The 26,406-nt window shown below is 43.9% G+C and overlaps 1 protein-coding gene across 1 annotated transcript in view; it reads left to right on the top strand.

The window, feature by feature from the left end:
- Positions 1–288: 288 nt before the first annotated feature.
- The window catches only part of LOC145344350 (ubl carboxyl-terminal hydrolase 18-like), a 108,049-nt gene continuing 81,931 nt past the window's right edge, over positions 289–26,406 (top strand). Inside the window, exons 1-5 of the mRNA XM_080191479.1 lie at positions 289–387; positions 2,748–2,919; positions 4,979–5,075; positions 6,468–6,610; positions 13,052–13,131. Of these exons, the coding sequence (XP_080047605.1) occupies positions 289–387; positions 2,748–2,919; positions 4,979–5,075; positions 6,468–6,610; positions 13,052–13,131 (591 nt within the window). The remainder of the gene's footprint in view (positions 388–2,747; positions 2,920–4,978; positions 5,076–6,467; positions 6,611–13,051; positions 13,132–26,406) is intronic.

The following is a 26,406-nucleotide window of genomic DNA, read 5'->3' as shown; positions in this document are numbered from 1 at the left end:
CACATTTTAAAAACCCTGCTGACCACTTTCCAATCGGTGCACGACTGCTTGCTCAGTAAGGCAGCTCCTATTTAACGAGGCCCACTGGACGATCTACTGATGACCTCCTGTGGCCTTTGTGGTTGTCACAATAGTAACCAACCCTGTATTGACCGGAATGTGTGAATCTACTCTCAAATGTTTGGGCAATTAGCTGACAGTAGAATGTGTCAATAGTTTCTCTCTAGATCCTTGTAGCTTTGCTTTTGTTAGTGACGCCATAATTCATACAATATGTAGAGAAGAGTGATGCAAACCCTCTTGCTTTTATTTTCTGTTCGGGGGCAGAGACCTGCAGGAAAAGACACCTCGAAAGCAAAGAGTCCACCAGGCAGTTCTGGACTGAGGGTATGTTCAATATTTCTTTCATCCATTGATAGTGATTGATGTCTGGGAGGGTTGTTTGAAGGAGTAATTTAAATCTCCATAAGTCAAAGACCAACGACATTCTGTTCAAGTGCAGGAATCACTGGATAGGGATCGGGAGCAGGAATCACAGGATAGAGATCAGGGATCCCTGAATAGGGATCAGATATCACTGGATAGGGATCAGGAGCAGATATCACTGGATAATAATCAGGAACAGATATCACTGGATAGTGATCAGGAGCAGATGAACTAGATAGGGATCTGGAGCAGGGATCACTGGATAGGAAATGGGAGCAGGAATCACAGGATAGAGATCGGGTGCAGGAATCACAGGATAGGGATTGGGAGCAGGAATCACAGGATAGAGATCAGGGATCACTGGATAGGGAGCAGATATCATTGGATAAGGATCAGGAACAGATATCAATGGATAGGGATCAGGAGCAGATATCACTGGATAGTGATCAGGAGCAGATATATTGGATAGGGATCAGGAGTAGGGATCACTGGAATGGGAACAGGAGCAGGAGGTTGATGAGGGCAGTGCAGTTGATGTTGTCTACATGGACTTTAGCAAGGCCTTTGACAAGGTACCGCATGATAGGTTGTTGCATAAAGTTAAATCTCACAGGATCCAGGGTGAGGTAGCCAAATGGATACAAAATTGACTTCTTGACGGAAGCCAGAGAGTGGTTGTAGAGGGTTGTTTTTCAAACTGGAGCCTGTGACCAGCAGTGTGCCTTAGGGATAAGTGCTGGGCCCACTGTTATTTGTCATTTATGTTAATGATTTGGATGACAATATTGGAGGCATGATTAGTGAGTTTGCAGATGACACTAAGATTGGTGGCTTAGTGGACAGTGAAGAAGGTTATCTCAGATTGTAACAGGATCTTCATTATTTGGGTCAGTGGGCTGGTGAATGGCAGATGGAGCTTAATTGAGATAAATGGGAGGTGATGCATTTTGGTAGATTGAACCAGGGCAGGACTTACTCAGTTAATGGTAGGGTGTTGGGGAGAGTTACAGAACAAAGAGATCTAGGGGTAGAGGTTCATAGCTCTGTCAAAGTGGTGTCACAGGTGGACAGAGTGGTGAAGGAGGCATTTGGCATGCTTAGTTTCAATGGTCAGAACATTGAATACAGGAGTTGGGACGTCTTGTTGAAGCTGTACAAGACATTGGTAAGGTCACACATGAATCATTGGATAGGGTCCAGGGAGTACAGATCACTGGATAGGGATCAGGAGCAGGAACCACAGGACAAGGATCAGGAGTAGAAATGACTGGATAGGGATCAGAAGCACATATCACTGGACAAAGATCAGGAATAGGGATCATTGGATAGGGATCAGGGATTAAGGGTCAATAGAAAAGGATAGGGATCAGGAACAGGAATCACAGGACAAGGATCAGGAACGGCGATCACGGGAAGGAATCAGGAGCAGGAATTACTGGCTAAGGATAGGGAACGGGAATCACAAGATTGGGATCAAATTTCCTCCCACAGACCAAACAGTGCACAGTCTGAGCAGTGTCTCTGCGCTCAGTGTGAGCAGTGTCACTGCGCTCGGTGCGCGCAGTATCATTGTTACTGCGCGCAGCACATGCTGTGTCACAGTCTATGCAATAAGCAAAGCTTTTGAACAAGTAACGTATGGGCCTATTTTGTTGGGGGTGGGGGCTGGCATGTTATGTTGAGACGACAAACCTTTTGGATTGAACAGAAAAGTGGTTGGGAAGGAGAAGTTCAATGTCTAAAGTTGTTAGGTCCTGAGGGCCGTAAGGACCTTACTCAGAAGATGAATTGTTGCTTCCCAGCTTGTTTTGGGCTTCACTGGAGCAGCCTGCTAAGGACAGACATGGGAGTGTGAGTACAAGGTGCTGACTTAACATTGCAAGCAACAGGAAGACGAGGATCATGTTTGCAGACTAAGCAAAAGTGTCTACAGATTGGTCTTCCAGTCTGAATGCAATCTCTCCAATGTCAAGGAAGCCACATTGGGAGCAGCAAATACAATAAACCAAATTAAAAGAAAAGCAAATGGAGCACTGCTTAACTTAAAAGCAGTGTTTGGGGCACTGACCAGTGAGAGAGGAGACAAAGGGGCAGATATTGCACCTTCTCTGATTGTAGGATAAAGAGATTGGTTTTCATGGAGGAATGGATCAGACTGTCAGGGAGGGAATGATCCCAGTAGAATGCTGACAGAGTGGGGGGTTTGGGGAAGGTGCGTTTATTGATGACATTGTGCTGGAGTTGGCGGAAATGGCTGAGGACTGACTGGGCGCTAGGTTGATCTCAATGCTTTTCCTTTTCATTGCATTGTTTCCTTTAAGGAGAAGACTATTATTGGAAAATCAACTCCTGATGAAAAGAAACAGGTGACAATCAGGTCATTGGATAATTTGGACTCTTGTGATAACCTTGGTGCTGGACCAATGGATAAAGACGAAGGGCAGATGCAACCGCAGTCTCCTTGGCACTATACAAGTGGCAGGTTTCGGAATGGTAAATCACTCTGCCTTACTGCTCTGCTGCTTGACTCAACTTCTCTCACATCCTCTCCCAGCTCCAGGATCTGTTCTGTCCTTCTGCATTTCTTCTCCTAACTGCAGGATTCATTCAGATGAGTGCTGGAAGACAGAGTTGCTGGAATACTGCCTCAAGATAAAGGGTGGGCGGTTTAGAACGGAGTTGAGGAGGAACTTCTTCACTCAAAGGGTGGTGAATCTCTGGAATTCTCTGCCCGTTGAAGTGGTGGAGGCTGCCTCGCTAAATATTTTTAAGACGCGGGTTGATGGGTTTTTGATAAGAGAGGGGATTAAGGGTTATGGGGAGAGGGCGGGAAAGTGGAACTGAGCCACGACAGATCAGCCATGATCTTATTGAATGGCAGGGCAGGCTCGAAAGGCTAGATGGCCTACTCCTGCTCCTATTTCTTATGTTCTTATGTTCTTAAAGGGGTTGTCAGGAATGATATGTAGTGTTAGAACATTTTTAGAGGCTGTGCTGATTTATAAAGTTTCCTCCCAATGAATTCCCTCACAATAGCCCTCATCGTCTCGACTTAGCAAATTCAACACTTCGCCTGTCTCCCCTCCCAGTAACCACCTATCCTTTTCCTGCCTTTGATCTTGTTCCCCCTTCTCCATCAAGCCCCCTTCATTCTCTCCAATCAGCAATGGAAATGTTAAATAAGAGTATGTATGTTTGGTCCAGTAGAGCCAAGACAAATAGCACTTTTTAAAATTCATTTATGGGACACGGGCATCACTGGCTTGGCCTACATTTATTGCCCATCCCTTGGTGCCCTTCAAAAGATGGTGGTGATCTGCTTTCTTGAATAGCACTCCCTAACGTGTAGGTACACCCATAGCGTTATTAGGAAGGGCGTTCCAGAACTTGAACCGGTGACAGTGAAGAAACAATGAAGGGGCAGCATGGTGGTACAGTGGTTAGCAAGGCTGCCTCACAGTGCCAGGGATTCAATCCTGGCTTTGAGTGACTGTCTGCAGAGTTTGCAGATTCTTCCCGTGTCTGCGTGAGTTTCCACATTCCAAAGATGTGCGGGTTAGATTGATTGGCCTTGCTAAGTTGCTCCTTAGTGTCAGAGGGACTAGCTATGGTAAATGTGTGGGGTTTCAGGACTAGGGCCTGGGTGGGATTGTGGTTGATGCAGACTCGATGGACCAAATGCCCTCCTCCTGCATTGTAGGGATTCTTTGATTCTATTATTCTATGATATTTTTACGTTAGGATGGTGAGTGACTTGGAGGGGAACTTCCAGGTGATGATGCTCCCAGGTATCTGCTGCCTTGTCCTTCTAGATGGTATTGGTTGTGCGTTTGGAAATTGCTATCTAAGGAACCTTGGTGATGCAGTACATTGTGTAGATTGTGCGCACGACTGCCATTATTCAACACTAATGGAGGGATTTAATGCTTGTGGAAGGGGTAGCAATCAAGCAGGCTGCTTTGTCCTGGATGGTGTCAAGCTTCTTGAATATTGCTGGAGCTGCACTTATCCAGGAGTGGAGAGTATTTCATCATACTGCTGACTTGCACCTTGTAGATTGTGGAGAGGCTTTGGGGACCCATGAGGTGAGTTACTCACCACAGGATTCCTAGCTTCTGACTTATTTTGGTAGCCATGATATTTATATGGCTGGTTCAGTTCAGTTCAGTTTCTGGTCAATGGTAATCATCTGGATGCTAATAGTGGGGGATTCAGTGATGGCAATGCCATTGACTGTTACGAGGCGATGGTTTGATCCTCTCCTGTTGGAGATGATCCTTGCCTGGCACTTGTGTAGCACAAATGTTATCTTCCACTTGTCAGTCCAGGTCTGGATATTGTTCAGGTCTTGCTGCATTTGTCGTGAACTGCTTCAGTCTCTGAGGAGTTGTGAATTGGCGCTGAACATTGTGCAATTATCAGCGATTATCCCCACTCCTGATCTTATGATGGAAGGAAGGTCATTGATGAAGCAGCTGAAGACTGCTGAGTTTCAGGACAGACACTCTGTCACACACTGTGTGTCTGTCTTACTTTGTGTATTCTTCCACAGGTATAGTAGGGCTGAAGAATAACGGCCTCACCTGCTGTGTCAATGCAGTGCTCCAGAGCTTCTACCTGACACCTGAGTTTACATCCATGTTACAGAGGTAAGGATTCTCCTTTCAGTATACACGGGCAGGTGAGAAATTGCGGCCATGGAACCTGGGGGTTGTATCCAGCATACATTCTAGTCTTCTAAGTAGGAGTGTAGCGGGAGCTTTATTCTGTATCTAACCCATGTTGCACCTGCCTTGGGAATGTTTGATGGGGACAGTGCAGCGGAAGATTTATTCAGTATCGAACTCTGTGTTGTACCTGTCCTGGGAGTTTGATGGGGACAGCATAGACAGAGGTTTACTCTGTATCTAACCCCATGTTGTACCTGTCCTGGGAGTGTTTGATGGGGACAGCACAGAGGGAGATTTACTCTGTATCTAACTCTGTGTTGTACTTGCCCTGGGAATGTTTGATGGGGATAGCATATAGGGAGCTTTACTCTGTACTTAAACCAGTGCTGTACTTATCCTGGGAGTGTGTGTTTGGACTCCGTGTTCATTTTGGATTTCCTACACGCTCAGTTATATGATGTGTAAGTGGTCCTCCTTTAAAGTGTGTTTGAATGGATTCACTGGGAGCTTTTGCGTTAGCAGAATTGTCATACAGTCTCAGATAGACTCAGAAATATTGATCTCCAGTTATCCTGGCTTTGAAAAAAAGCGGAGAGAATGTCTCTCATTCTAATCCATTGTTTTACAACTCTAGATCACCCCAATCATCTTACCACAATTTAAATCCTTTTTGAAGTGTAGCCACTGTTGTAGTGTATGAAATATGATAACCAATTTACAGACAGCAAACTGCCACCTAAAGCAATTTGATAACTCATGCATCTGTTTTTATGATGCTGATTATTCTTGGCTACTGGAATCCAATGAGGTGAAAGTAATGGTGCAGTGTCCAGAGCTCAGGTTAGAGCCTTGCTGGAGGAATGAGTTCTGGTCTGGACACTGAATCTAAGGAAGAATTGATTTAGCTTTGGAGAGTGTGCAGTGTTGATTCACCAGTGTAAAACCAAGGCTACAAGAGTAAAATCATGAGGACAGGTTACATTGACTAAGTTTCTATTTCTTTGAGCAGCAGCATGATCCAATTAATATGCTTGAGATGCTGAATGGATTTGATTTTGATGGATACAGAGAAACTATTGCTTCTGCTGGAAAGAGTGGGTGTGGGGTGCAGGGAGTCCAAAACAAGAGAGCAGAATGTTAAAAGAGAATGAAAGGGAGGGTGTTTGTCCCAGTAGAATTGCCAGGGTGGGGGGGGGTGGGTTTTGGGGAGGGGGTGGTGTTGGCCCCACAGGAGAATTGGGGGTGGGGTGGATGGCAGAGGTTAGAGAAAAATAGTCTCACAGTTAAATGGACCCCCAGATACACTGCAGTCCTATCAAGTCAAAGCTTGTTGCAATGGCACTTAATGTTTTCTGTTCTGGAACATTCCAGGTTGGATCAGAAGAAAGCAGTGTTTGATCTAAGGAACATCCCACACGTGATGTATCAATTGTTTGATCAGATGCAGTCCTCAGTGTCCTATGTGCAGAGTGTGGAGAGATTCCTGAAATGCCTCAGCTTGAACCATGTGAAAGGTATGTTCCGAGTTTCGTAGGGTCATTCAGAGTTCTGGGAATCTGAGAAATGCTGGCCAGGTGAGCCTCAGCCAAAACAGTCACCCTGAGCATATCTGTGCCTCTGGCCATAATCACAGGAAGCCCCAATGTGCTTTACAATTATTCATGGACTTGCATGAATTATAGTTTAAAACGAAGAAATATAACTGCTGTTTGTACATAAGTATGATCCCACTAATAGCATAATGGGCAATATTAGTAATAGCTCATTGTTCTATAGTTGTCCTGAGGCCATTGATGTATCAGAGTCTAGGACTGGAGTTCCACACATGCGAGGGTGACGGGACTGGGCGAGGGTGGCGGGGCTGGGCGAGGGTGGTGGGAACCCTTTCCTCGAGGACATTTGTGGACGGTTTGGATTTTCTACACAAATATAGATAAGATGCAAGACTGGGCGGAGAAGTGGCAGATGGATTTCAACGCGGATAAATGTGTAGTGGTCCATTTTAGCAGGTCCAGTGGGATGCAGGTGTACAATATCAAGGGTAGGAGTCTTAGCAGTGTTGAGGAGCAGAAGGACCTTGGGGTCCGGGTCCATAGGACCGTTAAATCGGCCTCGCAGGTGGAGGATGTGGTCAAGAAAGCCTTCTTAATGAAGGCCAGTACATCCTTGTACTGGCCTTCATTAATCGAGGGATTGAGTTTAGGAGTTGGGAGGTAATGCTGCAACTTTATAAGACCCTTGTCAGACCCACTTGGAGTACTGTGCGCAGTTCTGGTCGCCTCACTACAAAAAGGATGTGAAAGCTATTGAGAGGGTGCGGAGGAGATTTACAAGGATGTTGCCTGGATTGGGAGGCATACCTTATGAAGATAGGTTGAGGGAGCTAGGTCTGTTCTCCCTGGAGAGACAAAGATTGAGAGGCGACCTGATAGAGGTTTATAAAATGTTGAGAGGTATAGGTAGGGTGGATTCTCAGAGGCTATTTCCCAGGGCTGAAATGGTCGCTACGAGAGGACACAGGTTTTAGGTGCTGGGGAGCAAGTACAGAGGAGATGTTAGGGGTAAGTTTTTCACTCAGAGGGTGGTGAGTGAGTGGAATCGGCTGCCGTTGCTGGTGGTAGAGGCGAACTCTCTGGGGTCTTTTAAGAGACTTGCATCCTATCTATGTCATGCTGCAACTTCTGACATCCCTCCAGACTATCCACAACACCACCAGCCTTCGTATCGTCGGCAAACTTACTAACCCATCCTTCCACTTCTTCATCCAGGTCATTAATGAAAATGACAAACAGCAAGGGTCCTACAACAGATCTCTGGGGCACTCCACTGATGACTGACCTCCATGCAGAAAAAGACCCATCCACAACCACTCTCTGCCTTCTGCAGGCAAGCCAGTTCTGGATCCACAAGGCCAAAACCCCTTGGTACCCATGCCCTCTCACCTTCTCAAGAAGTCTTGCATGGGGGACCTTATCAAACGCCTTGCTGAAGTCCATATAAACCACATCCACTGGTCTTCCTTCGTCAATGTGTTCAGTCACATTTTCAAAGAACTCAACTAGGCTTGTAAGGCACGACCTGCCCTTGACAAAGCCGTGCTGACTATTTCTGATCATACTAAACTTCTCTAAGTGCTCATAAATCTTGTCCCTCAGAATCCTCTCCAACTTACCAACCACTAAGGTCAGACTCACTGGTAGATAATTTCCCGGGCTATCCCTGTTCCCTTTCTTGAAAATAGGAACCACATCCGCAATATTCCAATCCTTCGGAACCTCTCCCGTCTCCTTCGACGATACAAAGATCAGCGCCAGAGGCTCTGCAATCACTTTCCTCACCTCCCACAGTAACCTGGGGTACATCCCATCCGGTTCCAGCGACTTATCTATCTTGATAGAATTTAAAAGTTCCAACACATCCTCTTCCTTAACATCCACATACTCAATCTTTTCAGTCTGCTGCAAACCTGTAGTACAACCTCCCAGATTACTTTCCACCGTGAATACCGAGGCAAAGCACTCATTAAGCACCTCTGCCATTTCTTCTGGTTCCACACAGACTTTTCCCCCTTCACCTTTTATAGGTGCTATCCCTTCTCTTCTCATCCTTTTACTCTTCACATATTTGTAGAAGGCCTTGGGATTCTCCTTAATCTTACATAGAGTCGTAGACGTTTACAGCATAGAAACAGGCCCATCAGCCCGGCTTGTCCATGCCGCCTTTTTTAAACCACTAAGCTAGTCTCAATTGCCTGCATTTGTCCTGTATCTCTCACTACCCATCTTATCCATGTAACTGTCTAAATGGTTTTCAAAACACAAAATTGTGTCCGCCTCTACAAATACGTGAAGAGTGAAAGGATGAGATGTGAAGGAATAGGAACTATAAAATGTGAAAGTGGGAAAGTTTGTACAGAACTGGTAGAAATAGCAGAGGTGCTGAATGAATACTTTACCTCGGTATTCACGGTGGAAAAAGATCTTGGTGGTTGTAGTGCAGGCTTGCAGCAGACTGAAAAGATTGAGTGTGTGGACATTAAGAAAGAGGATGTGTTGGAACTTCTGAGTAGCATCAAGATAGATAAGTCACCGGGACCGGATGGGATGTACCCCACGTTACTGTGGGAGGCAAGGCAAGTGATTGCAGAGCCTCTGGTGATGATCTTTGCATCATCGATGGAGACGGGAGAGGTTCCAGAGGACTGGAGGATTGCGGATGTGGTTCCTATATTCAAGAAAGGGAACAGGGATAGCCCAGGAAATTACCAACCGGTAAGTCTGACCTCAGTGGTTGGTAAGCTGATGGAGAAGATCCTGAGGGACAGGATTTATGAACATTTAGATAAGTTTAGTATGCTCAAAAGTAGTCAGCAAGGCTTTGTCAAAGCACATCATGTCTTATGAGCCTGGTTGACTTCTTTGAAAATACGACTAAACACATTGACAAAGGAAGGTATGGTTTATATGGACTTCAGTAAGGCGTTCAGTAAGGTCCCCCATGCAAGACTTCTTGAGAAAGTGAGAGGGCATGGGATCCAGGGGGCTGTTGCCTTGTGGATCCAGAACTGGCTTGCCTGCAGAAGGCAGAGAGTGGTTGTAGATGGGTCTTTTTCTGCATGGAGGTCGGTCACCAGTGGAGTGCCCCACGGATCTGTTCTGGGGCCCTTGCTGTTTGTGATTTTTATAAATGACCTGGATGAGGAAGTGGAGGGATGGGTTAGTAAGTTTGCCGATGATACGAAGGTTGGTGGTGTTGTGGATAGTTTGGAGGGATGTCAGAAGTTGCAGCATGACATAGATAGGATGCAAGACTGGGCGGAGAAGTGGCAGATGGACTTCAATCTGGATAAATGTGTAGTGGTCCATTTTGACAGGTCAAATGGGATGAAGGAATATAATATTAAGGGTAAGACTCTTAGCAGTGTAGAGGATCAGAAAAACCTTGGGGTCTGGGTCCATAGGACTCTTAAATCAGCTTCGCAGGTAGAGGATGTGGTTAAGAAGGCGTATGGTGTACTGACCTTCATCAATCGAGGAATTGAGTTTAGGAGTCGGGAGATAATGCTGCAGCTTTATAAGACCCTGGTCAGACCCCACTTGGAGTACTGTGCTCAGTTCTGGTCACTTCATTACAAGAGGGATGTGGAAGCTATTGAAAGGGTGCAGAGGAGATTTACAAGGATGTTACCTGGATTGGGTGGCATGCTTTATGAAGATAGGTTGAGGGAGCTCGGTCTTTTCTCCTTGGAGAGACGAAGGATGAGAAGTGACCTGATAGAAGTGTATAAGATGCTGAGAGGTATTGATCGGGTGGATTCTCAGAGGCTTTTTCCCAGGGCTGAAATGGTTGCTAGGAGAGGACACAGGTTTAAGGTGCTGGGGAGTAGGTACAGAGGAGATGTCAAGTGTAAGTTTTTCACTCAGAGGGTGGTGAGTGAGTGGAATCGGCTGCTGTCAGTGATGGTGGAGGCAAATTCGATAGCGTCTTTTAAGAGACTTCTGGAGAGGACATGAGACTTAATAGTATTGAGAGTTATAGGTAAGCCTAGTAGGTAAGGATATATTCGGCGCAAATTGTGGGCCGAAGGGCCTGCTTGTGCTGTAGTTTTTCTATGTTCTATACTCTATATTCTACTACTGTCTCTGGTAGCTTGTTCCAGACATTCAGCATCCTCTGTGTGAAAATTTGTCCTTTTATATCTCCCCTCTCTCATCTTAAATCTATGCCTTCTAGTTTTAGATTCCCCTATTTTTGGGAAAAGATGTTGACTATCTAACTGATCTATGCCCCTCATTATTTTATGGACCTCTATAAGATCATCCCGATGTCTCCTATGCTCCTGGGAAAAAAGTCCCAATCTATCTCGCCGCCCCTTATAACTCAAACCATCCAATCCCAGTAACATTCTAGTAAACCTTTTCTGTACTCTGTAGAGTTAAACCAGGGAACTGCAGAGAGTCTCACATCAATGGTAGGGAAACTGTAAGAGAAACTCCTGAAAGAGAGCATCTGTCTCCATTTGGAGAGGCAAAGCTTGATCAGGGATAGTCAGCATGGCTTCATCAGTGGGAGATCATGTCTAACAAACTTGATTGAATTTTTTGAGGAGGTGACCAGGTGCGTAGTGCAGTCAATGTAGTTTATATGGATTTCAGCAAAGCCTTTGACATGGTCCTACATGGGAGACTTGTAAAAAAGGTAAATGCACATAGGATACAGGATAATTTGATAAAGTGAATTCAAAATTGGCTCAGTTGTAGGAGACAGAGGGTGATGACAGAAGGTTGCTTTAGTGACTGGAAGTCAGTGTTCAGTGACACACCACAGGGTTCTCCGTTGGGCGCCTTATTATTCGTCATTTATATAAATGGCATAGATGATTATGTGGGGGATAGGATTAGTAAGTTTGCAGATGACACAATGACTGGACAGGTGGTTAACAGTGAGGCAGAGTGTCTTGGAGTACAAGAAGATATAGATGGAATGATCAAATGAGCAGTTAAGTGTCAGATGGAATTTAACTCTGAAAAGTGTGCGATGATACACTTTGGAAGGATTAATTTGACAAAGAAGTAGTCAATGAATGGTAGGACACTAGGAAGTTCTGTGGAACAAAGGGCCTTTTGTATGTTTGTCCACAGATCTCTGAAAGCAAATGGGTATGTTGTTAGGGTGGCAAAAAAGGACACTTGTTCTTATCAATTGAGGCATAGTTTACAAAAGCAGGGAAGTCATATTGGAGTTGTATAGAACTTTTGTGAGGCTATAGCTAGAGTATTGTGTGCAGTTCTGGCCACCACATTGTCAGAATGATGTGATTGCATTGGAGGGCGTGCAGAGGAGATTCGCTAAGATCTGGGGGATGGAACATTTAAGCTATGAAGAGAGGTTAGGTAGGGTTATTTTCATTGGAGCAGAGAAGACTGAGGAGAGACCTGATCGAGATGTACAAGATTATGAGAGACATGGACAGAGTGGATAAGGAGCAGCTGTTTCCCTTAGTTGAAGGGTCTGTCACGAGGGGACAAAGATTCAAGGTGAGGGACAGAACATAGAACATAGAACACTACAGCACAAACAGGCCCTTCGGCCCACGAGTTGCACCGATCACATCAACACCTACCAATCTATAGACCTATCTATAACCCCCAATCCCATTAAACCCCATATACTCATCCAGAAGTCTTTTAAAAGACCCCAGCAAGTTCACCTCCACGTTTAGGGGGATGTGAGGAAAAGCTTTTTTACCCAGAAGGTGGTGATGGTTTGGAATGCGTTGTCTGGGGGTGGTGGAGGTGGGTTACCTCTCATCCTTTAAAAAGTATCTGGATGAGTATTTGGCACATCATAACATTCAGGTCTTGGGCCAAGTGCTTTCACATTGGATTAGGTGGGAATTCAGGTCTTTCTAATGTGTCAGCGCAGACTTGATGAGCCAAAGGGTCTCTTCTACACTGTATAATTCTAGTGGTATAGATGCATTTAAGGTGTTCAATGGAATTGATGTATTAAAGATAATTAATGTTATAGACTTATTTAACGTATTTAATGGTATAGATGTATTTAAGGTGTTTGATGGTATAGATATATTTAAGGTGTTTATTAGTATAGATGTATTTAAGATCTTTAATAGTATGGATGTACTTAAGGTGTTTCACAGTATAGACGTAGTTAAGGTGTTTAATGGTATAGATGTATGTAGTGGTCTAGATGTATTTAAGGGGAATTAGATAAACATGAAGGAAACGTGAATGGAAAAATATGCTAATAATTAGTGAGGATCTCCCGGAGAAGCATTCTGAGTGGAGCACCAACCCCAGTATGGAGTGTTTTTTTAGGACTGGGTGGTATATCCAATGTGTTGACAATGTTAACGGAATCAAAGTAACCTTTCAGCAAGGTGTGGTTAAATTCAAATCTTGTCAGTCATCTTCTGATGCTTTCCTGTTTTCAAGCTTACAGACAGCATGATGCAGCAGAGCTATTTCTCAGCATCTTTAACTTCCTAATGGATCAGTTCCAATCTCAAGAAATGGTGAGTACTACTCTGCTTGATTAACTATAGACTTTTGTTAGAGAAACAAGCTCAACAATTCATTGCTCAAAAATGTCATGAGCTGATCTGAGTAAGTAGAGTTTAGCATTTTTAATTTCCAAAGTGTAACATCTTTGATTACAGTCACTTGTCACTGTGTGAGTCTCTGATGACAGTCGCTCCCCAATTACATTCATTCCATTACATTTGTTGTATCGTGCATGGTACAGTTTTATGAGGAATACCTGTTGAGAAGGAGGGCAGTATTTTCCCATGAGTGTTCTCAGTGTCACCCTTCCATAATCATTCCTCTATTGTTATTTTTAAAAATTCATTTATGGAATGTGGATATTGCTGGCCAAACCAGCACTTATTGCCCACCTTGAATTGCCTTTGAGAAGGTGGTGGTCAGCTGCCTTCTTGAACTGATGCCCTTGTCATTCTAGTTAGTAGTGGTTGTGGGTTTGGAAGGTGCTGCCTAAGGAATTTGATGAGTTCCTGCAGTGCATCTTGTAGATGCTGTCCATGGCTGCCACTCTGCATCAGCGGGGAGGGATTGAATCGTTGTGGAAGGGGTAGCAGTAAATGGAATGCTTTCTCCTAGATGGTTTTCAGCTTCTTGAGTGTTGTTGGAGCTGTACTCATCCAGGTAAGTGGAGAGTATTCCATTACATGCCTGACTTGTGCCTGTAGATGGTGGACAGGCTTTAGGGGTTGATTTCATTATCACTCTTCTCAATGTTACTCTTCTCATTGTTACCTTTGGTCACACTTTCACTTTGTGACTTGTTTAATCTTCACCTTGTGACTCTATCAATTTGTATTTTTCACGTTTCCCCTCAGTTGATGTTACTCTTCATTGACGGAATAACAACATGATGAGTAACAATGTTTACCCTTCCAACCTTTGTGTAGTCATGAAGGCAAGAAGTGTTAATTAAGATTAGTAGCTTGATATACTAACTTGATCCTTAATGAGGGATTGGAGATTATTTTGATCATGAATGGGCAGGCAACCTCTGTTATTTGTAATTCCTGGGACATTGGGAACTTTAGAACACTACATGTATCTTAGGGGATAATATGTCTAGGTAATGCCTCCGGCTGCTTCAGTTTAAGCTTAGGGTATCCAAGGCTGAGGGTAATTGGAATTAGTGGAGAACACCAGGGAGGATGAGAGTTCCCTGGATGGTAGGGTCCAGGAGGTGGTCACCCCACAGGCAATAAGAGATTAGGATAATAAAGGGCTGACAATCCAGATGTATAGAAACAGACAAAAGTTTAAGAATCATTGGGGTGTGAGCAAACTGTCAACCTGCTACTCAACATTGGAGACTGCTCAGAATGACGATACTTCAAAGGAATGCAATGGGCAATGGTGCCAATGGGCGTGGGACTGTAACGGTAGAAATGCAGTCGACGAGAGGTCATTAATTGAAAGCAGAACTATGTTTCGATCTGTAGATGCTATCTAACTTTGAAGTGCGTCCTGTTTAGATTTCAGATTTCCAGTATCTGCAGTACTTTGCTTTTGTAAAAATGCAGTCATTGTAAAAGATACCAGCGATAAGGAGCTGAACAGGAGCTGTAACTCATTGATTTGATTTATTATTGTCACATGCAAGAAGCTGTTTTTGAGTCAGTTAATCAGTCCTGACGGAAGAAGGTGTAACAGAATGCGTCCTTGATTATGCTGGCTGCTTTTCCGAGGCAGCGGGAAGTGTCTACGGAGTCAATGAATGGGAGACTGGTTTGTGCAATGTACTGCCTACAATAACAACCCTTTGTGGTTTTTCTTGAGGTCTTGGTCAGAAAGTAGATGCTTTCTATGGTGCATTTGAGAGTTGTAGTAGACATGCCGAATTTTTGTAGTCTCTTTAGAAAATAAAAGTGTTGGTGGGCTTTCTTAACTATAGCATCAGCATGGAGGAACCATAGAGCCATAGAGATTTGCAGCATGGAAACAGGCCCTTCAGCCCAACCTCTCCATGCCGCCCTTTTTTTTAAAACGTGTAAGCTAATCCCAATTGCTCGCATTTGGCCCATATTTCTCTATACACGTCTTACCCATGTAACTATCTAAATGCTTTTTAAAAGACAAAATTGTACCCACCTCTACTACTACCTCTGGCAGCTTGTTCCAGAGACTCACCATCCTCTGTGTGAAAAAAATGTCCCTCTGGACACTTTTTTATCTCTCCCATCTCACCTTAAACCTATGGCCTCTAGTTTTAGACTCCCCTACCTTTGGGAAAAGATATTGACTATCTAGCTATCTGTGCCCCTCATTATTTTATAGACCACCCCTCAGCCTCCTACGCTTCAGAAAAAAAAGTCCCAGTCTATTCAGCCTCCCTTTATGACTCAATCCATCAAGCCCCGGTAGCATCCTAATAAATCTTTTCTGCACTCTTTCTAGTTTAATGATAACCTTTCTATAATAGGGTGACCAGAATTGCACACAGTATTCCAAGTGTGGCCTTACCAATATCTTGTACAGCTTCAACAAGACTTTCCAACTCCTGTATTCAATGTTCTGACTGATGAAACCAAACACGCTGAATGGCCAGGTTGTTGGTGATCTGGGCACCTAGAAACTTGAAGCTCTCAACTATTTCCTCTTCATCTCTGTTGATGTAGACAAAGACTTGTTCTCTACTATGCTTTGTGAAGTCAATGACCATCTCCTTTGTTTTATTGACATTGAGGGAGAGATTATTGTTGTCGCACCAGTTCATCATTGGGAATGCCATATGATGTATTGCCTTCCTGGTGATCAGGTAATGGATATGCCAAAGATGGTGCAGAATACTCTGCAGGGGAAAGGGAGTACACTAGATATTATGGTGCACCTTGGTACCAACAACATTGAAAAGGTAAGATTTTCAGGAGCAAGGGAGAAGTTAAGAAAAGGACCTGAAGGTAGAAATCTCTCGATTGACCCAGTGCCAAAGGAGAAATTGGAAGATCAGATGCATAGATATGTGGTGTGAGCAAAGGTGCAGGCAGGAGGGCTTCAGATTCTTTGGACACTGGGACGCATTCTGGGCCAGAAGAAACCTGCCCCAATGGGACAGGCTGCACTTTAATTGGACTGGAACTAAAGTCCTCGAGGAGAGTGGGAGACAGAGACAGAGAGAGAGAGAGAGAGAGTGGGAGACAAAGAGAGAGAGTGGGAGACAGAGAGAGAGAGTGGGAGACAGAGAGAGAGAGTGGGAGACAGAAACAGAGAGAGAGAGAGTGGGAGACAAAGAGGTAGTGCGAGACAGGGACATAGAGAGAGTGAGACAGAGACAGAGAGAGAGTGGGAGTCAGAGAGAGAGAGAGAGAGTGGGAGACAGAGAGGGAGAGAGAGTGGGAGACAGAGAGAGAGAGGGTGGGAGACAGAGACAGAGAAATAGTGGGAGACAGAGACAGAGAGAGAGTGGGGGGGAGAGAGAGAGAGTGGGGGATGGAGAGAGAGAGAGTGGGAGACAGGGACAGAGAGAGAGAGAGTGGGAGATAGAGAGAGAGAGAAAGACAGAGTGGGAGACAGGGAGAGAGAGTGGGAGACAGGGACAGAGAGAGAGTGAGATAGAGTGAGAGACAGAGACAGAGAGACTGGGAGACAGAGAGAGAGAGACAATGGGAGACAGAGGCAGAGAGAGAGTGGGGGAGAGAGACAGAGTGGGAGACAGGGACAGAGAGAGAGAGACAGTGGGAGACAGAGACATAAAGTGGGAGACAGAAAGAGACATAGAGAGAGTGGAGACAGGGAGAGTGGGAGACAGAGCGAGACTCCTTGCTTAAGTTTCTTTCTACTTTCCTTGTATTCCACACTTGCTTTGTGTGTTCCCAGCCTCCTAGCCTTGACAAATGCTTCCTTTTACTCTTTGACTAGGCTCACAATATCTCTCGTTATCCAAGGTTCCCAAAAGTTGCCGTACTCATCCTTCATCCTTACAGGAATTGGCCATCCTGAATCCCTATCAACTTATACTTGAAATCTTTCCACATACCAGGTGTTGATTTGCCTTCAAACATCTGCCCCCAGTCTACATTCTTCAGTTCTTGCCTAATATTGTTGTAATTAGCCTTCCCCCAGTTTAGCACCTAACTTGAGGACTACACTTATCTTTATCCATCAGTACCTTAAAGCTTACTGAATTGTGCTCAGTGTTCCCGAACTGCTCCCCTACTGAAACATCGACCACCTTGCCGGACTCATTCCCCAATACCAGGTCCAATATGGCCCCTTCCGTAGCCGGACTATCTACATACTGTATTAGCAAGCCCTCCTGGATGCTCCTTACAAATTTTGCCCCATCTACGCCCTTAGCACTAAGTGAGTCCCAGTCGATATAGGGGAAATTAAAATCTCCCACCACAACTGTTTGTAATATATATAAATGATTTGGAGGAAAATGTAACTGGTTTGATTAGTCAGTTTGCGGACGACACAAAGGTAAGTGGATTTGCAGATGGTGATGAGGATCATCAGAGGATACAGCAGGATGTAGATCAGTTGGAGACTTGGGCGGAGAGATGGCAGATGGAATTTAATCCGGACAAATGTGAGGTATTGCATCTTGGAAGGTCTAATACAGATAGGAAATATACAGTAAATGGCAGAACCCTTAGGAGTATTGATAGGCAAAGGAATCTGGATGTACAGGTACACAGGTCACTGAAAGTGGCAATGCAGGTGGAGAAGGTAATCAAGAAGGCATATGGCATTCTTGCCTTCATCGGTCAGGGTATTGAGTTTAAAAATTGGCAAGTCATGTCGACACTTTATAGAACCTTACTGAGGCCGCACTTGGAATATAATGTTCAATTCTCGTCACCACGCTACAGAAGGATGTGGAGGCTTTGGAGAGGGTACAGAAAAGATTTACCAGGATGTTGCCTGGTATGGAGGGCATTAGCTATGAGGAGAGGTTGGAGAAACTTGGATTGTTCTCACTGGAGCGACAAAGGTTGAGAGGTGACCTGATAGAAGTCTATAAGGTTATGAGAGGCATTGACAGAGTGGATAGTCAGAAGCTTTTTTCAGGGTGGAAAAGTCAATTACTAGAGGGCATTGGTTTAAGGTGTGAGGGGCAAATGTTAAAAGAGATGTATGAGGCAGATATTTTACGCAGAGAGTAGTGGGTACCTGGAACTTGTTACCGATGGAGGTAGCGGAAGTGGATACTGTAGTGACTTTTAAGGGGTGTCTTGACAAGTACATGAATGAGATGGGAATAGAGGGATATGGCCCCCAGAAGGGTAGGGGGTTTTAGTTAAGTCGGGCAGCATGATCGGTGCCGGCTTGGAGGGCTGAAGGGCCTGTTCCTGTGCTGTAATTTTCTTTGTTCTTTTCTTTGTTCTTTGAGACAGAGAGAGAGTGAATGTTCGAAACAAAGAGAGAGAGAAACTGGGAGATGGAGAGAGAAACTAGGAGAGAGTCTGGGAGACAGAGGGAGAGAGACTGGGAGAGAAGGGAAGTGGGAGAGGGAGAGTGACTGGGAGAGAATGAAACCGGGAGAGGGAGAGAAGAGAGTGGGAGATTATGTGAGAGGGGAAAGAGAGAGGAGAACAGAGGGGAGGGATGAAAGAGAGACAGGAGAGTGAGAGGAGAGAAAGAGGGAGGGAAGGATGCAAATCCACAGGGAAATCATGGAGGTGTGCAATAACTATAGAATTGTGATGTTCGGAATTTCAATTACAAAAATATTGACTGGAACAATATAATGGCAAAATACTGCAGATATTGGAATCTGAAACAAAAACAGAAAATGCTGGAAAATCTCAGCAGATCCGACAGCATCTGTGGAAATGGAATTAAGAGCTAATGTTTTGAGTCAGGATGGACCTTCCTCAGAGTGGGATTGATGGAACAATGTTAGTGTAAAGGATAAGAAGGAGGATGTATTTCTGAAATAAATTCATGAGAACATCCCTATCTAGGATGTTGTAGGAAAGAGGTATTCCTGAGTCTGGTGTGCAGAAATGAAGTTTGCCAAGTGTCCGTGGAGGAAAATTTGGTAAGAGTGATCATTATATCATCATAAGCTTTGATTAGTAGTAGAGAAAAGCATGACAGAAAATGGTATTAGCTCTCATCTAATTGAGACAATAGGATGAGAGAGGATCTAACCAGGTGAAACAGAACCAAAGACTGACAGAAAAAACTGTAAGGGAGTGATGAGTGACCCTTAAAGAGGAACTATGTCAAATACAGGCTAATGATATTGCAGTGAGGCTCGCCCCTGGGGTGATGGGGAAGACCAAGATTCAGACGAAGGAGGGTATATAATGTTTGTTAGGTGAATTATTTCAGTGAAGCAGGCCAGATCCAATGAGGTGAGGAGGAATGTGAAAAGGAAAATATCATTGGTAAAGAGAGAATATGGAGTTAGCATCAAGTAGAACCCCCCAAGTCCTCTACAGGCAAGTGGATGGGAAAAGACAGAATGGCCTCTTCCGAACAAAAGGATGAAATATGTGTTGAGATGTAGGACAAACCTAATTAATAAATATTTTCTTTCAGTGTTTACTCGGAAAGAGAATGGTGACAATTTGTCAGTAGAAGATGACAGCAGTGATTGTCAGGGCTAAAATTAAAAAGCAGGATTTACTAGAAAGGCTAGCTATGCTTGGAGTGGGTGAGTAATGTGGTCCAGAAGACTTGTATTTCAGGTTGCTTAAGGACATGGGACTGGAGATAGTGAATGTGGATAAATTCCCAGGGCCTCGTAATCTACGTCTCCAGGGTACTAAAGGAGATGGCCATTGAAATAGTGGATATGTTGGTTGTCATCTTCCAAAATTCTGTAGATCCTGGAACAGTCCCGGCACACTAGAGGATGGTACATGTAATCCCGCAGTTTAAAAAAGAAAGAGAAAACTAAACAGATTAGTTAGTCTAACATCAGGAATAAAGAAAATGTTAGTCTATTATAAAAGATGTTATAATGTGACTCTTAGAAAATATCAACAGGATTCAACAAGTCAATATGGATTAACGAAAGGGAAATCATTTTTGACAATCCTACTGGAATTTTTTTAAGATATAACTAGCAGAATGGATAAGGAAGAACCAATGATGTGGTGTATTTGGATTTTCAAACAGTTTTTGATAAAGAGGTTAGTGTACAAAATTAAAGCGCGTGGAATTGGGGATAATAGATTTGCATGGATTGAGAATTGGTTAGCAGGCAGGAAACAGAGAGGGGGATTTTTCAAAGTGGCAGGCAGTGTCTAGTGAGGTCCCAAAGGGATCAGTGTTTAGGCCCCAGGTATTCACAATGTGCGTCAATGATTTGGATGAGGAAACCAAATGTAATATTTACAAGTTTGCTCATAACACAAAACTTGGTGGAATTGGGAATGGCAAGGAGGATGTTAAGGGGCATCAAGGTGATTTTGACAAGTTGAATGAGTGAGCAATACTTGGCACATGCAGTATTGCATGGTTAAATGGGAAGTTACCCACTTTGGACAGAGAAACAGAATGGCAAAGGGTTATTTAAATGATGATAGATTGGGAAATGTTGACATTCAAAGGGATCTGGAAGTCCTTGTTGATCAGTCACTGAAAGCAAGCGTGCAGGTACAGCAAGCAGTTAGGAGGGCAAATGGTATGTCATTGCAAGAGATTTGAGTACAGGAGCAATGGTGTCTTACTGCAGCTGTACAACAGGAGTAATGATATCTTGCTGCAGCTGTACAGAGCCGAGTATTGTATGCAGCTTTTGGCCTCCTTATCTAAGGAAGGATATACTTTCCATGCCGGGAATGGAGTGAAGGTTTGGCAGACCGATTTTTGGGATGGCATATGAGGAGAGATTGGGTCGACTCAGCCTGTTATCATTGGAATTTAAAAAGTAATGAGAGGGGATCTAATTGAAATGTGTAAAATTCTGACAGGGCTGGACAGATTGGATGCAGAGATGTTGTTTCCTCTGGCTGGAGGATCTAAAACAAGGGGTCACAGCTGCAGGATACTTGGGGTAAGGTGATTTTAATAGGATAAGACAGGATCTAGCCAAAGTGGACTGGGAGCTGCTACTTACAGGAAAATCCACATCAGAGCAGTGAGAGTCATTCAAAAAGGAAATAGAGAGAGTAGAGGGCCAACATGTCCCTGTAAAGGTAAAGGGTGGGACCAAAAAGACCAGACAACTCTGGACCAACAGCATTGAATAAGGAAAAAAGGGGAGGCCTATGGCAGATACAGGGAGCTCAAAACAATGGAAGCCCTCAGCAATGATAGAAAATGCAGATGGTGTACTTTTTAAAAAAGGAGAGGGAAAAAGGGGCATGAAGAAACACTGGCGGGTAAAATAAAGGAAAATGCCATGATATTTTATAAATATATTGAAGGCAAGAGAATAACCAGGGAAATAGGATCCATTAGGGACCAAAATGGCAATGTGTGTGTGGAGCCAGAAAATGTAAGTGAGAATTTAAAGGAGTTTTAAATGGAGAAGGACAACTTCGATACAAAAATCAGGGAGTGGGACTGTGGTATAATTGAACAAATTAGTATTTGGAGGGAGGAAGTATTAACAGTTGTAGTGGATTTAAAATTGGATAAATCTGCAGGCCCAGACGTGGAAGGGAGGAATTTGCAGGGGCTTTGATGCTAATTTTCAAATCTTCAGGAGAGGTGTCAGATGACGGGAGGACAGCTAATGTGGTACCATTATTCAAAAGGATAAATAGGGGTAAACCAGTTAATTACAGGCCAGTGAGTCTAACATCAGTGGTAGGGAAATTATTGGAAAAAATTCTGAGGGACAGAATTTATTTCCACTCGGAGAGGCAAGGATTAGTCAAGGATTGTCAGCATAGCTTTGTCAAAGGTAGATCATGTCTCACAAATGTAACTTTGAGGATGTGACTAGATTTTTGATATGGGCAGTGCAGTTGATGTAGTCTATGTGGACTTCAGTAAGGGAGACTGATCAAGAAGCCCATGGGACCCAAGGCAAATTGGTAAATTGGCTTAGTGTGTGATGCATGCTACGTGAAGAGAAAAAGACTGGTGAAGACAAATGTATGTCCCTTACAGTTAGAATCATATGAATTTGCAAGGCCTGATGCTCTGCATCCCAGAGTACTTAAGAAAGTGGCCCTAGAAATAGTGGATGCATTGGTGATCATTTTCCAGCATTCTATAGACTCAAAAAGAATTCCAGTGGCTAGGAGAGGTAGCTAATGTACCCCACTTCTTAAAAATGAGGGAGACAGGAAGCAGCGAGTGGGTCCTTTTCAGAGTGGCAGGCAGTGACAAATGGGGTACTGCAGTGTTCAGTGTTGGAACACTAGTTATTCACAATATACACTAATGGATTGGGTGGAATTGAATGCAATATCTCCAAATTTGCAGATGACACTAAGCTGGGTGGCAGGGTGTGCTGTAAGGAGAATGCTAAGAGTCTGCAGGATCATTTCGACAAGCTGACTGCGTGGGCAAATACTTGGCAAATGCAGTATAAGATGGATAAATGTGAGGAAGGAAGATTATTATCTGAATGGTGGCAGGTTAGGAAAAGAGGAAGTGCAACATGACCTGGGTGTCATAGTGGAACAGTCACTGAAGATTAGCATGCAGGTACAGCAGGCAATGAGGAAAGCTAATGGCACGCTGGCCTTCATAGCAAGAGGATTTGAGTATAGGAGTAAGGATATATTGCTGTAGTTTTACAGGACCTTGGTGAGGCCATATATTAAGTATTGTGTGCAGTTTTGGATTCCTAGTCTGCAGGAAGACATTCTTGCTATTAAGGGAGTCCAGCAAAAGTTTATCAGACGAATATGTAGAATGGCAGGACTGACATATGAAGAGAGACTGGATTGACTGGACTTGTACTCACTAGAATTTAGAAGAATGAGAGGGGATCTCATAGAAACATATAAAATCCTGATCTGACTGGACAGGCTAGATGGAGGAAGGATGCCCACATTGTTGGGGAAGTCCAGAACTAGGGGCCACAGTCTAAGAATAAAGAGTAATCCATTCAGGACTGAGATGAGTAACAGCTTCTTCATGCAAAACATTGTGAACCTGTGGAATTCATTACCACAGAAAGCTATTGGGGCCAGTTCATTAGTAACATTCAAGAGAGAGCTGAACATAGCCCTTGTGGCTAAGAGATCAAGGGGTATGGAGAGAAAGCAGGAGCAGGATACTAAAAGTGCATGATCAACCATGAATAATGGTGCAGGCTCGAAGGGCCAAATGACCTATTCCTGCATCTGTTTTCTATGTTTCTGTGTTCAGTGTACAGAGCCAGAGGGTGATGTTTAAAGTTTGTTTTTGTGACTGGAAGCCTATGTCCAGTGGTGTGCCACAGCGATTGGTACTGGGTCCCTTGCTGTTTGTAGTATACATTAATGATCTAGACAGGAATGGGGGGGGGGGTATGATCAGTAGGTTCACAGGTGACAAGAAAATTGTTGGTGTGGTCTCCTGTGAGAAGGAAAGCCTTAGATTACAGGACAACGCCGATCGGTTGGATAGAATTTAACTCTGAAAAGTGAGAGGTGATGTATTTTGGGAGGACTGACAAGGCAAGGGAATGGTAAGACACTAGGAATTACAGAGGACCAGAGGGACCTTGGGGTGCATGTCCATAGATCTTTGAAGGCAGCAGGACAGGTAGATTAGGATGCTTAAGAAACCATATGGGATACTTCACTTTATGAGCTGAGGCAGTGAATATAAGAGCAGAGAGGTTATGATGGAGCTGTATAAAATGTTTGTTATGCCACAGCTAGTGTACTGTGTGCAGTTCTGGTCACCACACTATCATAGAATCCCTACAGTGTAGAAGGAGGCCATTTGGTCCAAGAGCCTCCACCAACAACAATCCCACCCAGTCCCTATCCATGTAACCCCGCTGATAATCCCCCTGACACGAAGGGGCAATTTACCGTGGCCAATCCACTTAACCAGCACATCTTTGGAGTGTGGGAGGAAACTGGAGCATCTGGAGGAAACCGAAGCAGAAATGAAGAGAACTTACAAACTCCACACAGTCATCCAAGACTGCAATTGAAACCGGTTCCCTGATGCTGTGAAGCAGCAGTGCTAACCACTGTGCCATCATGCTGCCCATAAATGGGAAGGATATGATTGCACTAGAAAGGATGCAGAGAAGATTCACCAGGATGTTGCATGGCCTGGAGCATTTCAACTATAAAGAGAGGCTGGTTAGGTTGGAGTTGTTTTACTTGGTGCAGAGAAGACTGAGGGAGGACCTGATTGAGATGTACAAAATTCTGAGGGACATAGATAGAGTAGACAGGGGCATTTTCTCCCCTCTCTCTCCCAGAAGCATTTACTGTCACCACATACAATGAGAATCCAAAGAGCTTCTACAAATACATAAAGGACAAAAGAGTAACAAGGGAGAGAGCAGGGGCTCTTAAGGATCAACAAGGTAACCTATGTGCGGATCCACAAGAGAAGGATGAATATTTCTCATCAGTACTTACTGTTGAGAAAAGCATGGATGTTAGGGAACTTGGGGAAATAGATAGTGATGTCTTGAGGAGTGTACATATTACAGAGAAGGAGGTGCTGGAAGTCTTAAAGCGCATCAAGGTAGATAAATCTGCGGGACCTGATGAGGTATATCCCAGGACATTGTGGGAGGTTAGAGAAGAAATTGTGGGTCCCGCAGCCGAGATATTTGAATCATTGATAGTCACGAGTGAGGTGCCTGAAGATTGGAGAGTGCAAATGTTGTGCCTTTGTTTAAGAAGGGCTACAGGGAAAAGTCTGGGAACTACAGGCCAGTGAGCCTCACATCTGTGATAGGTAAATTGTTGGAAGGTATTTTGAGAGACAAGATCTACAGGCATTTAGAGTTGCAAGGACTGATTAGCGACAGTCAGCATGGCTTTGAGAATGGAAATTCATGACTCACAAATTTAACTCAGTTTTTAGAAGGGGTAACCAAGAAGGTAGATGAGGGCAGTGCAGTTGATGTTGTCTACATGGACTTTAACGAGGCCTTTGACAAGATGCCGCATGGGAGGTTATTGCACAAAGTTAAATCACACGGGATCCAGAGTGAGGTATCTAAATGGATACAAAATTGGCTTCTTGTCAAAAGCCAGAGGATGGTTGTAGAGAGTTGTTTTTCAAACTGGAAGCCTGTGACCAGTGGTGTGCCTAAGGGATCAGTGCTGGGCCCACTGTTACTTGTCATTTATATTAATGATTTGGATGAGAATATAGGGGACATGGTTAGTAAGTTTGCGCGTGGCATAGTGGACAGTGAAGAAAGTTATTTCCGATTGCAACAGGATCTTGATTAGTTGGGCCAGTGGGCTGACAAATGGCAGATGGAGTTTAATTTAGACAAATGTGAGGTGCTGCAGTTTGGTAAATTGTATTAGGGCAGACTTACTTAGTTAATGGTAGGGCATTGGGGAGAGTTACAGAACAAAGAGATCTAGGGATATATGTTCAAAACTCCTTGAAAGTGGCGTCACAGGTGGACAGAGTAGTGAAGAAGGCATTTGGCATGCTTGATTTCATCGGTCAGAACATTGAATACAGGAGTTGGGATGTCTTGTTAAAGTTGTACAAGACATTGGTAAGGCCACACTTGGAATACTGTGTGCAATTCTGGTCACCCTATTGTAGAAAGGATATTATTAAACTAGGAAGAGTGCAGAAAAGATTTACTAGGATGCTACCAGGACTTGATGGATTGAGATATAAAGAGAGGCTGAATAGACTGGGACTTCTTTCTCTGGAGTGTAGGAGGCTGAGGGGTGACCTTATAGAAGTCTATAAAATAATGAGGGGCAAAGACAAAGTCAATATCTTTTCCCAAAGGTAGGGGAGTCTAAAACTAGAGGGCATAGGTTTAAAGTGAGAAGGGAGAGATATAAAAATGTCCAGAGGGACAATTTTTTCACACAGAGGGTGGTGAGTGTCTGGAACAAGCTGCCAGTGTTAGTAGTAGAAGTGGGTACAATTTTATCTTTTAAAAAGCATTTTGATAGTTACATGGGTACGAGAGGTATAGAGGAATATGGGCCAAATGTGGGCAATTCGATTAGCTTAGAGGTTTTAGGTAAAAAGGGTGGCATGGACAAGTTGGGCTGAAGGGTTTGTTTCCATGCTGTAAACCTCTATTACTCTATGACTCTATGGAGCAAGTGCTGGAAAATGGGATTAGAATAGATAGATGCTTGATGACCAGCACAGGCATAATGGGTCAAAGGGCTACTGTAAAACTCAATGAAACATTTCATTCAGAGGGTGAGGGTGAGAACCTTTGGAAT

The sequence above is a fragment of the Carcharhinus amblyrhynchos genome, chromosome 6, assembly GCF_965287045.1.
Source record: "Carcharhinus amblyrhynchos chromosome 6, sCarAmb.v2.hapA, whole genome shotgun sequence".
Taxonomy (NCBI): domain Eukaryota; kingdom Metazoa; phylum Chordata; class Chondrichthyes; order Carcharhiniformes; family Carcharhinidae; genus Carcharhinus; species Carcharhinus amblyrhynchos.
This window is presented reverse-complemented; position numbering and strand designations above follow the sequence as displayed.